At 42.2% G+C, this 14,671-nt stretch overlaps 3 protein-coding genes across 4 annotated transcripts in view; 1 reads left to right on the forward strand and 2 right to left on the reverse strand.

Annotated features, from left to right (window-relative positions):
* dnai7 (dynein axonemal intermediate chain 7) overlaps positions 1–3,268 on the reverse strand; it is a gene marked incomplete at its 5' end in the record, with an annotated part of 7,435 nt that extends 4,167 nt beyond the window's left edge. The window contains 7 exons of the mRNA XM_061250697.1: positions 232–343; positions 924–1,191; positions 1,351–1,454; positions 1,684–1,830; positions 2,032–2,169; positions 2,347–2,451; positions 3,218–3,268. Of these exons, the coding sequence (XP_061106681.1) occupies positions 232–343; positions 924–1,191; positions 1,351–1,454; positions 1,684–1,830; positions 2,032–2,169; positions 2,347–2,451; positions 3,218–3,268 (925 nt within the window). The remainder of the gene's footprint in view (positions 1–231; positions 344–923; positions 1,192–1,350; positions 1,455–1,683; positions 1,831–2,031; positions 2,170–2,346; positions 2,452–3,217) is intronic.
* Positions 3,269–4,350: 1,082 nt separating this feature from the next.
* lyrm5a (LYR motif containing 5a) lies at positions 4,351–6,931 on the forward strand. Of its 2 annotated transcripts, none has more exons than XM_061251434.1 (3): positions 4,351–4,488; positions 5,049–5,141; positions 5,877–6,931. In XM_061251434.1, the coding sequence occupies exons 2-3, from the start codon at positions 5,097–5,099 to the stop codon at positions 6,087–6,089; spliced, it is 258 nt and encodes an 85-aa protein (XP_061107418.1). In that variant the 5' UTR covers positions 4,351–4,488; positions 5,049–5,096; the 3' UTR covers positions 6,090–6,931. The 2 variants fall into 2 exon arrangements, with proteins under 2 accessions (XP_061107418.1, XP_061107419.1); XM_061251435.1 differs by having other exon boundaries at positions 4,362–4,488; positions 5,052–5,141.
* Positions 6,932–7,321: 390 nt separating this feature from the next.
* LOC133134497 (sodium-coupled monocarboxylate transporter 1-like) lies at positions 7,322–13,547 on the reverse strand. Its single transcript, XM_061250699.1, has 15 exons — positions 13,197–13,547; positions 12,707–12,772; positions 12,422–12,473; positions 12,073–12,140; positions 11,815–11,969; positions 11,551–11,691; positions 10,820–10,949; positions 10,474–10,562; positions 10,038–10,147; positions 9,325–9,392; positions 9,098–9,184; positions 8,760–8,986; positions 7,979–8,082; positions 7,718–7,806; positions 7,322–7,468 (listed from the first exon to the last, which is right to left on the reverse strand). Exons 1-15 carry the CDS (start codon positions 13,545–13,547, stop codon positions 7,322–7,324), a joined length of 1,884 nt encoding a protein of 627 aa, XP_061106683.1.
* Between the last annotated feature and the right edge of the window lie 1,124 nt (positions 13,548–14,671).

Genomic DNA, 14,671 nt, shown 5'->3' on the forward strand with positions numbered 1-14,671 from the left:
ATAGAAAACACAGCCAACTAGGGACTGTCAGGTGGCATGTCCTGCTAAATGATCCTGCTAACGTGATCATGTGCCCCTTGAAAAACAAAATGGAATCTCCACCCTACCATCTCCCAAATGTTGCAACAATGGGACAAACCAAAAATGACCGTGCATACAGGGGGAACACATATATATATATATATATATATATTTTATTTATTTTTTTTTAATGTATTAATTACTGCTCACCTGCTGTAGCCGTTTCCTCTGGTGGGGTCCCACTTCTGTTCTCTCCTTCATCCTGTGTGGGCTCCTGCGATGCCACACTCCTCTCTTTCACCGAAGCCGCGCTCGCAGAACTCTGTTACAACACAACCAGACTCACTCTGACACACTCAGGCCTACACACAAAAAGCACATATCATATGGAGTAAAAACATACATTCAGTGGTTTGAAAATAATTCATGAATGCCGTTACTATAGGATGGTTTTTAGCCAGGCTAAAACATCTTTTGGATTCATGAAATAATTAAGAAGCTATTTCGTAAAATTCCGTTTTTAGTGCTAAATATATTACAACTAATTCATGAATAATTGAAGGCATAAGTGCATAATTTCCATTCAATTTCCATTCAATAGTTTATAAATACTTTATATATTTTCCCAGTTACTTTCTGGGATCAGCATTGGTTTATTGTCAATTACAGAATTTCATTATTTTTTTAGTTACTTTCTGATATTTGTATTTCATTATTTTTAAATGGCTTTCTTTCACACATAATATTTGAAACTATATTTACTCCAGGTCTGTTGCATAGGGACTAGAAGAAGATGACTCACCAGCAATGTTACGCACTGTCTTACAAGCCCCAAAGTCGTTCTTTACACCCCCTCCACAAACCCCTTGCCCTCCTTCCCACCCCCGGTCCTCTCGCCCCACCTTTCTGCTGTTTGACTTGTCCGACAGCATATCGGCCTCGCCATTCTCCATGCCCTCCTCCTCCTCCTCTCCCTGCTCTGCTTGCTCCAGCTCTGACACGGGGGTCTCCTCCGCCAGGGCGGCCAGCTCGTTCCTCTGCAGCTCCCGGCTCAGGGGCGACAGGTGGTCGTAGCGAGTGTGCAGGATGCGCACCGCAATGTCGCTCATCGCCAGCTGCTTGGGCAATTCAAACGCCAGGCCCACCTCCTCAAAACGGACCTCTTTTATCCTGGGAAAAGGGGAAAGGGGGTCCCTTTATACCGGAACACAGCTGGATTTGCATTATTTTTTTGTATCTATGTCTGTGATAGAGAAGTACATTGTTCAGGTTGGTTGATGTTGGTGTGTGCATACTGTATGTATACTGTATTTCTTGCATTCTAGTTACCTTGCATTCTTGCTGAGGTTGGCCCAGATACACAGAGTGATGTTCTTGTCCTGAATGACTTTTTTCATGTTCCCAGTCTCCATGTCTGCATTTGTGCTTGATGACTAGAGAGACACGAAACAGAAATTGGACACTTGTAAATAAATAACCTAAAACCTAAAAACAAAATCTCTTTTCAAATACCAAGCTACATGACAATTTATCTTTCATCTCACAATGTGCGCAATAATTTCAAGTGCCCATTTGATAAACAGCATAAGGTTTGTTGTCTACATGTACCACCAGCCTTTAGGAGTAAAATGAAAAATGAACAGTAAAATGAATAAATGTTACCTTCAGCATCTCCTCTGAGGCCAGATTGAGTTTAGAATTAATTATATTCCGTAAAGACAGAAGGGCCTCTTTGTCCTGCAGTGAAGCTTTCTCATCCTGTTCAGAGTCCCCTCTGTCATTCAACCTACACTCTAACTCCTCTATGAGCTACAGGGAAGATATACCACAAATCTACATTAGACCCAGAAATTCTGCAGTGGTTCACACGAAAGAAAAACTAAAATTTCCTTTGGATTAAAATTGACAGTGGTAAACTACAGTCCTTTGACATGAAAGGGAGGGTATAGCACCGGACTGCAGGGTCTGTGAAATGAAAACAATGAAAACAGCCAGACTCTCAGTACTGACCTGTAGAGCCTGTGCAATTTCCTTCAGAACTGGACTAATCTGGACCTCAGGATCTTCTCTCAACAAATTAATGAAAGCATTGACCTCCTGCGGTACAGAGGGGTTTGGACTCCCATCGCAGCTCAGGTAGCGCTCCCACTGAACAAGACGAGACAAAAACCATCACTTTAATCACATCACAGGACACAATGCTTGAAACTGAACATAGCTTCTTGTCATGCTGAAATGTATGCAGAGATGGGTAACCTGTACATAGCAATCTTTCAGTGTACAGGTTCACATGAATTAACAGCTGTGATGATGAATCTGGCTTACCTTTGCCTTCTGTTTGGTCTCTGCTTGCCATTTCTTAACTGCAACAAAGTTATCTTCCAGCATTTGGCTCAGTTCACTCAGTTCATCTCCTCTGCGCTCTCTGTCCTGTTTACAAAGGAACACTCCATGTTCTCCATGCCTTTCACTTACCTTTTCTGTGTGTTCACAGTACTTGTGATATACCTCTCACTAAAACATTTAATTGGGATAATAATACATATTTTATCCTGTCAATCGCACGTATTGAATTTATACAGCCATGTTATACAGCCTCATATACACTCAGTGAGCAATTTATAATGTAGACCTGTACAGCAGCTTGTTAATGCAATTATTTAATCAGCCAATCATGCGGCAGCAACTCAATGCATAAAAGCAATGTCAGAATGGGGAAGAAATGTGATCCAAGTGACTTTGACCATGTAATGATTTTTGGTGCCAGACAGGGTAATATGAGTATCTCAGAAACTGCTGATCTCCTGTGATTTTCACACGAAACACCCGAGGGAATGGTGCAAAAAACATCCAGTGAGTAGCAGTTCTGCAGGCAAAAACATTTTGTTAATGAGAGAGGTCAGAGCAGAAGGGCCAGACCGGTCGAAGCTGACAGGAAGGTGACAGTAATGCAAATAACCACGCATAACAAGAGCATCTCTGAACCCACAACATGTCAAAGTGGATTGGCTACAGCAGCAGAAGACCAATCAGTAAAAAAATATGTCTACTATATACCTAATAAAGTGCTCACTAAGTGTATACAGACATGCATGAAGTCACTCTTTTGATGACTACTGTCAGATATGTGGTCATGTGATGATGGCCCAGGGATGCTATTAGCCTATGGGCATCCTGTTTCTTTAGCAGACAGGACCTTCTGCTCCAGCCACTCCTGCTTCTCCCGCCTCCTCCTCTCCCTCTCCAATCTCTCCCGCTCCTCCTGCTCCCTTTGGAGACGCAACTCCTCTGCAAAGTAAAGTCCAGACAATGTAACACCTCTGTAACGCCCAGTATCAAATCGGAGCTCTTCTCTGAAAGAAAGTAGCCATACCCTCTTCCTTCTCTTTCCTCTTCTGCTCTTCCTTCAAGACTTTTGCCTTATCAGCCTTATTGACCTTGCCTTTTTTCTGGAAATAAGAAAACAGATTCCATAAGTTACATGATACAATCACTTTGAATTGAAATTCAAGAATGACATGTGTTGACTTTGCCGGACATGTATCTAAAACTTTAAGAAACACGGCAAAAGACAACAGGAGAGAAAGAAAATAAATAAATAAATACATAAAAACCATTTGATTCAAGCCATTGGACAAAGAACAATGGGGGCTAGTGTAAAGGGTGAAACTATAGGCAGTTAGGAAATAAGGGATATGGGTTTTACTTCTCACAAATCTGCATGAATTAAGTTATTTGATTTAATTATTGTATTCATTGTGACTTTCCTCCACAACAAAGATATTATAGTCAATATCATGTTGCTACACACGTTTATAGCATAGAAAAATATTGTCATCATCTCATCATGGTCATCATATAGACTATGAAGTAACTTAACACTGTCTACCTCCTCATACCTGTCTTTTCTTGGGTGGCTAACACACAGGAATCACAGACCAAAAGAGAGAATAAAGTTAGAAATCACAGTAAAAAAGGACAGTCTTGAGAAAATGAAAATCTGGAAGGCATTATAACAGCTGGCTGACACGCTAGGCTCGCTACCAAACGTTGACTATTTGTGAATATTTTTTTCTTCTTTTAACTTTGGTTTACGCTCGTGCCATTAAGCACACTGCAGTAGTGACACAGATGACTACCTCTCGAGCGAATCTGCTACCTAGTTACATATCAGACACTAGTTATATATAACTTTCTATAAATAAGTATGCATGTTATCACGAATGTGGAAATACGAATAATCGATATTCAATAAAAGAAGTCACCATGTTGTTCTTCCCCCTTGAAAGATCGCTGTTTTTGGCGTCCTAATTGCTATGGTAACACCAAAGCATGCGCACTCCAGACTTCCAGCGGGCGGCTGCTTTCTGGTAACGTTTGCGACAGCGTTGCTAACGTTGTTTTGTCATAAAGATCGAAGGTTTCTTAAATGAACTGAAGACTGAAGGACAAAGTGGTAAAATGAAGGTAGCAAGCACGTCGATTGCCCAATATATTTGAAATTATTTCTATGCTTATGTATATTGTCCAACTGAAATAATATAGTGTGTTGGAGACGTCACATATGTTTTTCGATTTAGTATTAACTTAGCGCTAAGATAGCTAGCCAATGTTGACCTGCTAAAGCAAGGAAGCAACATGACCCAGTTTGACCCAGTTTATTTATTTAATCACATCAAGACACATCTAAACTATTTTTTGTTATACCATGCAGTGAATATGCAGTTTTCTATATGTAAAACAGAATGTCATATAAAACTGTTTACTAGCAAACAAGATGTGTGCATCTGCGAGTGTCTAGGCAGCAAGCGGTTTGGTTTGCGATAATTTAACCTGGCTTGCTTGCTAACCACCTTTCAGTGAAGCTAATCCATCGCTTTGGATTAAAAGCGTCTGCCAAATGACTAAAATGTAAAAACGCTGCAATGGTCACAACGCTGATGTAGTTTTTGTTTTGTGTATGGTTATGCATTAAATCCACGTAAAAGTTTGCGTGCAGATAGCTTACTGCTACCCTTTGATTTCAGCAGTGAGGGTCCAAAGGTGTGCCTACATCGCGTGTAGAAGGCGGCACAATGGCCAATCCGTTGAGAGGTGAAGTAGTCAAATTGTACAAGAATGTAAGTGCTTAATGTTTCTACATTCTACAAAACTACACATGTGAAACAAACGACATCTTTGTTGCTGTGTTTACCTCCTGCAAAGGTTAGTATAGGCTGAGTATCCAGTTTAAAGCATATGTGTAACTGCTTGTTTCACTCAGACAAAAACTACTCACTGAGCACTTTATTAAGTGCTTATTAGACTTATTCGATTTTTTTTTACTGTAGCCTATCCACTTAGAGGTTTGACATGCTGTGTGTTCAGAGATGCTGTTCTGCATACCACTGTTGTAATGTGTGATTATTTGCATTACTGTCACCTGTCAGCTTTGACCAGTCTGACTTTTCTCCTCTCATTAACAACACGTTTTTGCCCACAGAACTTTAATTCACTGGATGTTTTTTGTTTTTCGCACCATTCTCTGCACACTCTAGAGACTCTTGTGCGTCGAAATCCTAGGAGATCCACAGTTTTTGAGATATTGAAACCACCTTGTCTGGCACCAATTATTACTCCACGGTCAAAGTCACTAAAAGATCACATTTCTTCCCCATTCTAACATTTGGCATGAAAAACAGTTGAACCTCTTGACAATGTCTCCATGCTTTTATGCATTTAGCTGCTGCCACATGACTGGCAGGTGTACAGGTCTACCTAATAAAGTGATCACTGAGTGTATATTTAGCAAATGTTAACTTTTTGTAAGGTAGAAGCAGAGGCTAATCAACATTCAATATTTCTCCCCATTAAAGCTGCTGTTTCTGGGACGGGAATATCCCAAAGGTGCCGATTACTTCAGAGATCGCCTGAAAACTGCATTCATGAAGAACAGAGATGAGACTGACCCTGAAAAGATCAAGCAGATGATTGCTCGTGGGGAGTTTGTGATAAAGGAGCTGGAGGCACTGTATTACCTGAGGAAATATAGAGCTCTTAAGAAACGGTACTATGAGCACGACGAATGATAGTCCCTGCTGTACCACTGTTCTATGTCCATGGCCTTTCCAAAAACAATTTGTGTGCCACTGTTGTGGAGACATCCGTCGGTGATCCCACTTTACCGTGCTGAGCTGTACCATGTCCACCAATGCCCTGTTAGGTTTTTCACAAGCCAGATTACTTCAGAATCTGAGAGGCTTGGCTGCAAACAAGAGAAACCTATCATTGAAAGTTCTAATTAATCCCATTTGCACTAAGGGAATGTTCTTAAGTCGTGTCTTTTTTTGTGAAAGAGGTCATGTCAAGCAACCATGTGCAGAATGTTACTGCCCATATACCACTGTTTTTTGCCAGCTGAAGCAAACTAGTTTGCAAGCTTTCAAATAGGTGTATATACATTTTCCCGTAATCCAGGACAGTTTAATTTCATGAGCATTACGCTCACAAGAGATGATGCATCAGAATCAAGTTTTTTTTATTTATTACTTTTAAACAGGGAAACAAAACCAAACCCCCAACCTCTGAAATGTATAATATTGAAAGGATTCCACTGATGTTTCTTTCAGAACAGAATTTAAAAAAAAATCCATATTAGCGTGCAAGCAAGTCAATCGGGGGAAGTGCATTCATAAACAAACTATGCCATTGCTATGCTTTTTTTTTTTTTTCTCTCTCCCCCCCCCCCCCCCCCCCCCGACATATATGTTTGATGTTTCACTATTGTAAAGTCAGTGAGAAATATTTTGGCTAAAGGAGCCACAAGTTTCATTAAAAAACTTTTTTCTTGATTTAATTTAATACTGCTTTTTACAATCTGTGACACATGGTGAATATTTTCCAAAGGGAATTAAAAATAATTTTTAAAACATTTGTACTAATGTGTGGAAAAACTGGAAAGTGATTCATTGACATCTTACCAGGAAATCGAGCTGAGCTGGGGGTAAATAGCAAGATACTCATTGCAAAAAGAAGAATAGCACATTTGTGACAAAAGGCAATATAGCTAGCCAAGACTTTAAAGAAGCACCTGGACATCCAAGGTCTAACAACATATGACTCCATAGGATTTGTATAAATGAAGTCCATATTCCAAATCATCCCTTAGCAGCAGTTGCATCACATGCAGCATATGGATCAGAGATCTGTTTTTTTGGGTTCATTGTACTGCATTTTGGGGTTACTACTGAAATGGAAATTGCAAAGTGTTCAAATTCTATTGTCACAAAAACGGCACTGTTTTAGATTTGCGGCACTGCTGTCAGAAGTGAGAGGCAGGACCACTGGATCTAGGTTCAGTGTGTTCTGTGAAGTCCAGCTCGATATTGCTAAAGGCAGGATTTTTTGTTCCAAAGTCTCTCTCACCATTTTTCTTATCCAGGTGCAGCTTGCTTGCACGTTTCATTACCTAGAAGAAAGAAAATCAAGAAACAGGCAGTGAGGGGGAGAGATTATGATGGGGATTATCACTCTTTAACGTGGAGAAGGACCACATGGGAATACTGATTAAAAAACATTTTTCATATATATTTTAGAATTTGTTCTCTTCTTGGGATATTGTTCTGAAATATTTGTTCCCTCCCAGCCAATAATCTCAGTCTGTTTCATCTTTCAATGCCAGCTCATTCTGAAATCTTGCTTGTCGCAATTCTTTTACCTTCTCTTTAAAGAGGTTGTAGATATGATAACAAGTTAGGTCTTCCTTCATCAACATCAATCCTGGGTCTGTTTCCTGCTTTTTGCCACCTGGAAAAAAGGGCTGTTATGATGATCATACAGGAATTGTGTATGCATTTTGGATTAAACAAAGCCTTAAATGAAGTACTGCAGAAGAGGAGGGGAGAGAGCTGGGTGAATGAAGAGGAGGAGGAGGTGTACAGTGCTTATTTGAGTGAAGAAAAGGGAGGAAAGTCATTGCCTGTGAGTTGACTAACGATCAGCCCTACAGCCAGCACAGTCAGGGTCCCAATGGGGCTGAAGTACAGGTAGGAGAGGGAGTACCAGCGATCAGCCAGGAACGGCCTGCCAAAGAGCCACAACCACAAATGCCCATCAGCCAGGTTCTGTCAAAGCTTCACCACTTTTTAATCCAGGTTTCTATTACCTATCCATTGACAATGTTGGTGCTGTTAGGAAAATTATTGGTCAGTTTCCAACTCCTTTGGAACATTTGTTACATTCGCTGCTTAGTGCTGCTGGATATTGCTGGGAGTCCAAGCTTGGCTGAAGGGGACACTAAGGGTGGACACCCAACATCTTTATGGCATGATGCAATGGAACAGTGTGTGTGTCCAAGCTAGGAACTGTACATTCATTTTCGGGGATTTTGGGGTTCAAAGGGGTTTCATAGTTACTAAGCTCCAAACTGGCACAGTAGTTCATTTCTGTAGTTCACAGTAGTTCATCTACAGGAATCTGACAGGTTCATGGTAATCTGCCCCAGAAATGTCTTTACTCAGTGTTCTTTATTTAGTACATCAGTAAACTGTATTCATGCTTCTGTTCCTGATGTTCCTCATATATTGGTTCTGCATTCAACATTCCTGATGTCATGTATTTTGCATGCACAATATGTTCTGTCCTTATTTTACACAGCTCCTTAATTGTATAGGAAAGCTACATGTTATATGCAATTACTAGAGATGAAATGTGTTAATCCATTTTATTATACCTGAACATATTACCAGTGGCAGAGTCACCTGTACATTGTGTCATTGATGATGTGCTCTTGTAAAATTCTGGTGGCAGGGGGAAGTGCTGATGGTCCCATGGTTAGGTTCACGTCCTCTCCTGTCAGATTAAAGTTACAGCCAGCTGTGGTTAGGTTCAGAGGCCGGGTGCTCTCTGGCAGAGGGGGGTACACCTGTGCCCCAATCCCTACCCATAGAGATAGGGCCAACCCACTGAGAAGACCAGCCAAACCACCCTGAAACAGACGTAGGAAGGAAATAAAGGCGTTGAAATGCAGAGACCCTTCTGAACATGGCAACAAAAAAAGAGGCTTTTGTTGATCTATGGCAGCGTCTATCATACTCACTGTAGAGTTGGAGCACGGGAAGAGTATGCCTAAAGTGAAGAGGCCAAGAAGTGGCCCTCCAATGATACCAAAGATACTAACAGCTGCCTGCAGTGGGAGACAAAGACACATAATTCAGCAATAAGCTGTTTTCTCACAGATTTACTAGTAAATATTCCTTTGGACTTGGCCTTGTGGCATGGCACAGGCATATCAAATGAGAGAGTGGTGTTTGTGTGTGGTCTTGCCTGTATGAGTCCCCCCATCATGGATGCCACAGCAGCCATCCCAATGCACAAAGCCCCATACAGCAGGCCTGAAACAACAGAAAGGACAGTTATTGGGGGCGAAATGGCTCAGGCAGTAAGACCAGTCATCTGGCAGTCGGAGGGTTGCCGGTTCGATCCCCCGCCCGGGCTGTGTCAAAGTGTCCCTGAGCAAGACATTCCTGACGAGCTGGTCGGTGCCTTGCATGGCAGCCAATTGCCGTTGGTGTGTGAGTGTGTGTATGAATGGGTGAATGAGAAGCATCAATTGTACAGCGCTTTGGATAAAGGCGCTATATAAATGCCAACCATTTTATTGAAATTGGCAACAAACAAAAAAAAGGTTATGCACATTATCCACAGTCCCCTCAGATTCACTCAACTCACTGGCCAACGGGGTGACCTGGTTTCAAGAGTATTTTATTCATGCAGAGTGGGAATCAATTATATCAGGTACCAGAAATATTACAGCCTTTGTCAAAGTATCACAAAGTGTAGATGGCAAACTAGCTATCTAACTAACACAATATGGGGATTAGTAGATAGTTTTCATGCTAAGTGGCTTGCCAGAGACAAACCATTGTGAAACAAAATATTGAGAACTTGAAGGTTTATCTGGTATTATTTAAATCATCATGTTAACATTTGTATGATGCATTCCAAGTTGGGTACTGCAGTTTAAATATATTCCTTACTTAGGCCCTTGGATATCCATGACAGCTTCTTCTCAGACATACTGAAATATGGCTTGACCAGGTCTTCCACTGTTACTGCAGCCAGACCATTTATACTGGAGGAGACAGTGCTGTAAAGGGGGTTGCTCAAATGAACACTCAGGAGCAAACACACACATAGACCAACACATACTGACAAAATAATCTTATTATTTTATAGAGAAACATTGATCTGTACAAACACTTTTGGACACCAAATAAGCACTCTTATAAGTGCATGTGCATATATGCACGAAAAAGACCTGCAGTAAATTTACCCTCCTCCAAATAAGGTCACTCATACATTCAATACACGTACAATCTCAGACAAATATAACGTATTTAGTTTAAATAGTGGCTCCTTTCAACTGTGTGTCCAGGCCTGGGAATTATGCAGAATGCAGAGAAGACCTGTTACCTTAGGGTTCCACTGTACGCCGCAGCCACAAAAAGTCCTGGGAGTCCAGGATAGGCCCTCAGGATGTCCATTACCAGGTAGGGCATTAGCTGACCAGATGGAACACTTTCAGCATTTAGTGGTTTTAGATTTAGTGATGCAGCAATGGAATGCAGTGGTTGCTGCTTGGTGCAGTTGTCATTGTCACTGTAGTATTTTATTCACTCTGATATTGTGCGCCTATGATATACATATTTAAATATAATGACTTCTGTGTCTCTTTGCAGTTAGTAACCCCCCCCCCTCTCTCTCTCTCTCACTATCTCCCTCTGGCCATTTGGAACAGGTTTGCGGTGTGGTCTCCTACCTGGTCTGGTGCAGACACCATGCCTGCTGTCCAGGGGTCACAGTGCTGGTAGATAGAATACAGGCACAACCCACAGAAGACCGAACATAAGAGTATGACCCACAGTCCCACCATGTTCACATAGAGAGACCTGCATACACACAAAGGAACTTTTAAACCGAGAGACCTTTTCTGTCAGTATGACAGTGGCCAAGCCAATGTCATATCTTATTTTCCATTCATGACAGATGCAGGGGTGAAGCAGGGGGAAGCCAAAGGAGCTGATGTGGGGACACAGGTTGCAAGCTGCTGATGAATGCTTTTTTTGTCAGCACCATGTTTGGGGCACTCAGCCATAGAAATATGCCAGGGTCAAGGTGCCTTTCCAACTGGTGATGGGTTTGGTTCCAAGTTATTGGAAGAGTTCCTCTCAAAGAGAATGGGGATAGTCTACATCCATTTGCACATAGTAACCACTGATGATAATCAAAAGCATTACCAAGGGCCTAATTAAAGGCATATGTGAAACAGCTGAGCGGTTAGTACAGCACTGAAGCTGGAAATTCTAACATCAAAAAGCCAAAACAGACTAGGGAAAGGACTCTTTGCAAAACATAAATGAAATCCAGGCAAATGGGACACTTGCTTTGCTACTGCCAACATGTACAACCCCCCAAAATGCCCCTTCTTCAGAAGTGATCCCACAGCTTTTGCCATTGCCCCTCACTTACCCCTCTGGTGTGGTAACTCACATTTTTGCATGGGAAAGGGACTTGCACGATATATATCTCTGAACCTGGACTTGGTTGACTCCATAGATCCCAATCCAGACGAAAGCTCCCCCAAAAATTATGGTCCAGAAGGTATGTCTCCTCAAGGGACTTGGATCAAAGCTAAAACAGGAGTGACAGTGGTATGAGGGGATTAAGCAGAAAAAAAGAGAGTGATCTAAATTGGGGGGGGGGGGGGGGTCCGCAGAGGCATCCTAGAGGCACTTGTGCCCGGTGTGCACTCACTCCCAAAAGTTGAGCCTTCCTCCACGAGCTGAGTCATTGATGATGACGGAGAAACCACCCTGCAGCACTACAGAGCGGATGATAACCGCAAGAAACCCAGCCACCATGATGCCCACCTGGAAAACATCTGTCCAGACCACAGCCTTAAGACCTCCCTGTCAAAGTATAATAAATATATTGTCAGTGGCTCCCCCTTCATTACAAAATCATGTCAATACCCTTGGTGCTGCCAGCAATCATGACAAAGGGTACACCTACCATTGTGCAATAGAAGATGCAGACCACTCCTGTTGAGATCACAGCCCCCCACAGGTGAAATCCAGTGACTGGAGGGAATAGAGAAGAGGTCACATGACTGATTTTTAGGTTATAACAAATAGCATTCTAGCATTCCTGTGCTTCAAGTGCACTCCACAGCAAAGGGTTGTGACATCACCCAGTAACAATCTCCCTTGATCCTCCCAACTTCACTCTGGGAATCGCGGACAGTTTGGTCCCAAAGGAGATGCACTAAAGATAACAGGTGCAGCACTCATAGATAACACAGATTCAGAGATAACACACATCAGATACTACAGAATTCTAGTGAAAAATTACTGTACTATACCTTGGTTTAATGCCAGAGCTGGAGCATAGATGGCTACTCCAGTATAGAGAACCTATAATCATAGGAAATATGATCAGAATAACAATATTTTCAGGCCAGACTAACAGTGTTTGGTCTGAGCTGAGTAGTGAGACTAATAGGATTAAACTAAAACCAGAAATATTGGACTAATTTTACTTGAAACAGTAGTGTGAGACTAGTGTAGAAAGTATCCTACTTATTGGTTCAGGTCTATACACGTAACAGGTTAATGGTGCAGGTACACTTTGAACGAAAGGGACTCACTGTCTGTACAATGAACATCACAGTCCCACAGAGACGGGTTGCCCTGTTAAACCGCAGCTCCAGATACTGGCAGGGAATCATCAGTCAAACAGAAAAGGCAGAGCAATATTTCAGAAAGGAGTGACAACAACGTAATACCCTGCTGGGCACCTGACTGCTTGATTGGCAATAACTGTATGTGTGGAGTAGTAAACAGAATTTCATTTTTGTCCTCAAATGCCACAGTCCATAATAAATTCCTAACCTTTATTACCTTTCTCATCCTGATAATAAAATGTTCTTGTGTAAATATCCATTGACTTGTAAAGATTACTGAGATCTTGATGAAAAGAAATTGCTTGGTATTTCAAGACATGAAACAGTAGTGAAACAGGGTCATGGTTATCTGCCCCAGAAATGTCTTTACTCAGTGTTCTTTCTTTAGTACATCAGTATCCTGTGTGCAGACATTGCTGATATGTTGGCCAGACATTGCCAGGACGTTACTCACCTCATAGGTACTGGTAATTCCCAGCCTGTAGAAGACTGGCAGGAAGATCTCGGAGCTGACCACCACCACAAGGATATAGGAGATGCCGTAGATGCCATAGATACCCCCATACCTGTACACCTCAGAGGGTGTAGCCAGGACGGTGATGGCAGACATGAAGCCGGCAGTCAGGGACATGGCAACCGGCACGGCCGACATGCTCCGGCCACCCGTCAGGAAGTCCCTGGAGCTACGCTGACCCTCACCCACCACGGCGTAGTATATCCCAATGGCGGCGGAGACCAGCAGCATCAGCGCAAACACCACATAGTCCCACACCACGAAGGAGCTCACGACTGGTGAGGCGGCCATCTGTCCGTCCGTGCAAACACTCAGAGGGCTGCGCGCTGAGCTGGAACTGTGCAGGTTGAATTACGGGGGCCTTCCTTTGAGCTCCCTAGGGACAGAGGCATTCCTGGCCTGCAGCTCACCTCTCTGCTCACTGAAGAGTAGGGATTGTTCTCTTTGCTGGATGATAAGTACCCTGTCACTGGTCTATTAGCCCCCACCCCCTCCTCTGCATGTAGGGAGGAGTAGGGGTGGAAACTGGAGTACAGCATTAAAATCACTACAGTGTTTGGTCAATCATCACAGTTTATTATGTCAAACTAACATATGTAGAACTGATTTCATAGTGGATGACAAATCAAAGAAAATAGGCTATTGTCTTGTCTCTGCCCTCCACTCCTTATATGTACTTCTTGTATCTTGTCATTCCACCTACCTGTGATCTGCCTGCTTTTACGATTACGCACCTGATGCTGATATTTGACCCCTACCTGCCTTGATCTGTCTGTTCCCATTAAAGCCCGCCATTGTTTCTCCATTCCCGAGTCTGGGTTCTTCTGTCCCGCGTCCCTGACATGAATTAACGTGTGAATACAGTCTCTCACTCTGTGGTTGAGGAATGATGTTAGAATATTCACCTGTCTGATGACCTTTTACAAACAAGGCTGTGGTAAAATACAAGGATCACAGTTGGTCATAATGACTGTATTTTAGATTACCACAGAAATACAGCTCACTCCTGGTTAGGGTTGCATCATCATTACAGTCATAGTATTGTGGTGGCAGGCATCTCTGACTGGGCTGAGATCCTACCTGTAAATGGTGCACATTTTGAAGTGGCTGATTAGTCAGGCTGTCATGACAAATTTTGTTTTACTTTTTTTTTTTTACCTACTTGTCAGATTCTCATCTTGAGAGTGATTTACAAGGCAGTCGTGAAGTGATTGGCACGACAATAACAAAGTTACACAATACCTGCTAACAAAAACAAAATGAACATATCAAGCTAAACAGCGGTATGGTCATAGACAGTATGTATGCTATTACAATTGATTTTTGGCATGCATGCAGCGTTTAAAATGATAGTACTATCAACATGACCACATAGCCTAAGTTACATCGTGCCAGTGCCAGAACCACACATACTG

The sequence above is a fragment of the Conger conger genome, chromosome 8 (genome assembly GCF_963514075.1).
Source record: "Conger conger chromosome 8, fConCon1.1, whole genome shotgun sequence".
NCBI lineage: Eukaryota > Metazoa > Chordata > Actinopteri > Anguilliformes > Congridae > Conger > Conger conger.

What these genes read in the sequence shown, in the direction of transcription:
- lyrm5a (XM_061251434.1), top strand. Translation starts at nt 5,097, where the DNA reads ATGGCCAATCCGTTGAGAGGTGAAGTAGTCAAATTGTACAAGAAT. An exon ending in TAGTCAAATTGTACAAGAAT is followed by an intron (nt 5,142 to 5,876) that starts GTAAGTGCTTAA and finishes TCCCCATTAAAG; the next exon opens with CTGCTGTTTCTGGGACGGGA.
- LOC133134497 (XM_061250699.1), bottom strand. Translation starts at nt 13,547, where the DNA reads ATGGCCGCCTCACCAGTCGTGAGCTCCTTCGTGGTGTGGGACTATGTG. An exon ending in TGGTGTCTGCACCAGACCAG is followed by an intron (nt 10,563 to 10,819) that starts GTAGGAGACCAC and finishes CCATCTGGTCAG; the next exon opens with CTAATGCCCTACCTGGTAAT. An exon ending in ACAACCTCTTTAAAGAGAAG is followed by an intron (nt 7,469 to 7,717) that starts GTAAAAGAATTG and finishes TCTTTCTTCTAG; the next exon opens with GTAATGAAACGTGCAAGCAA.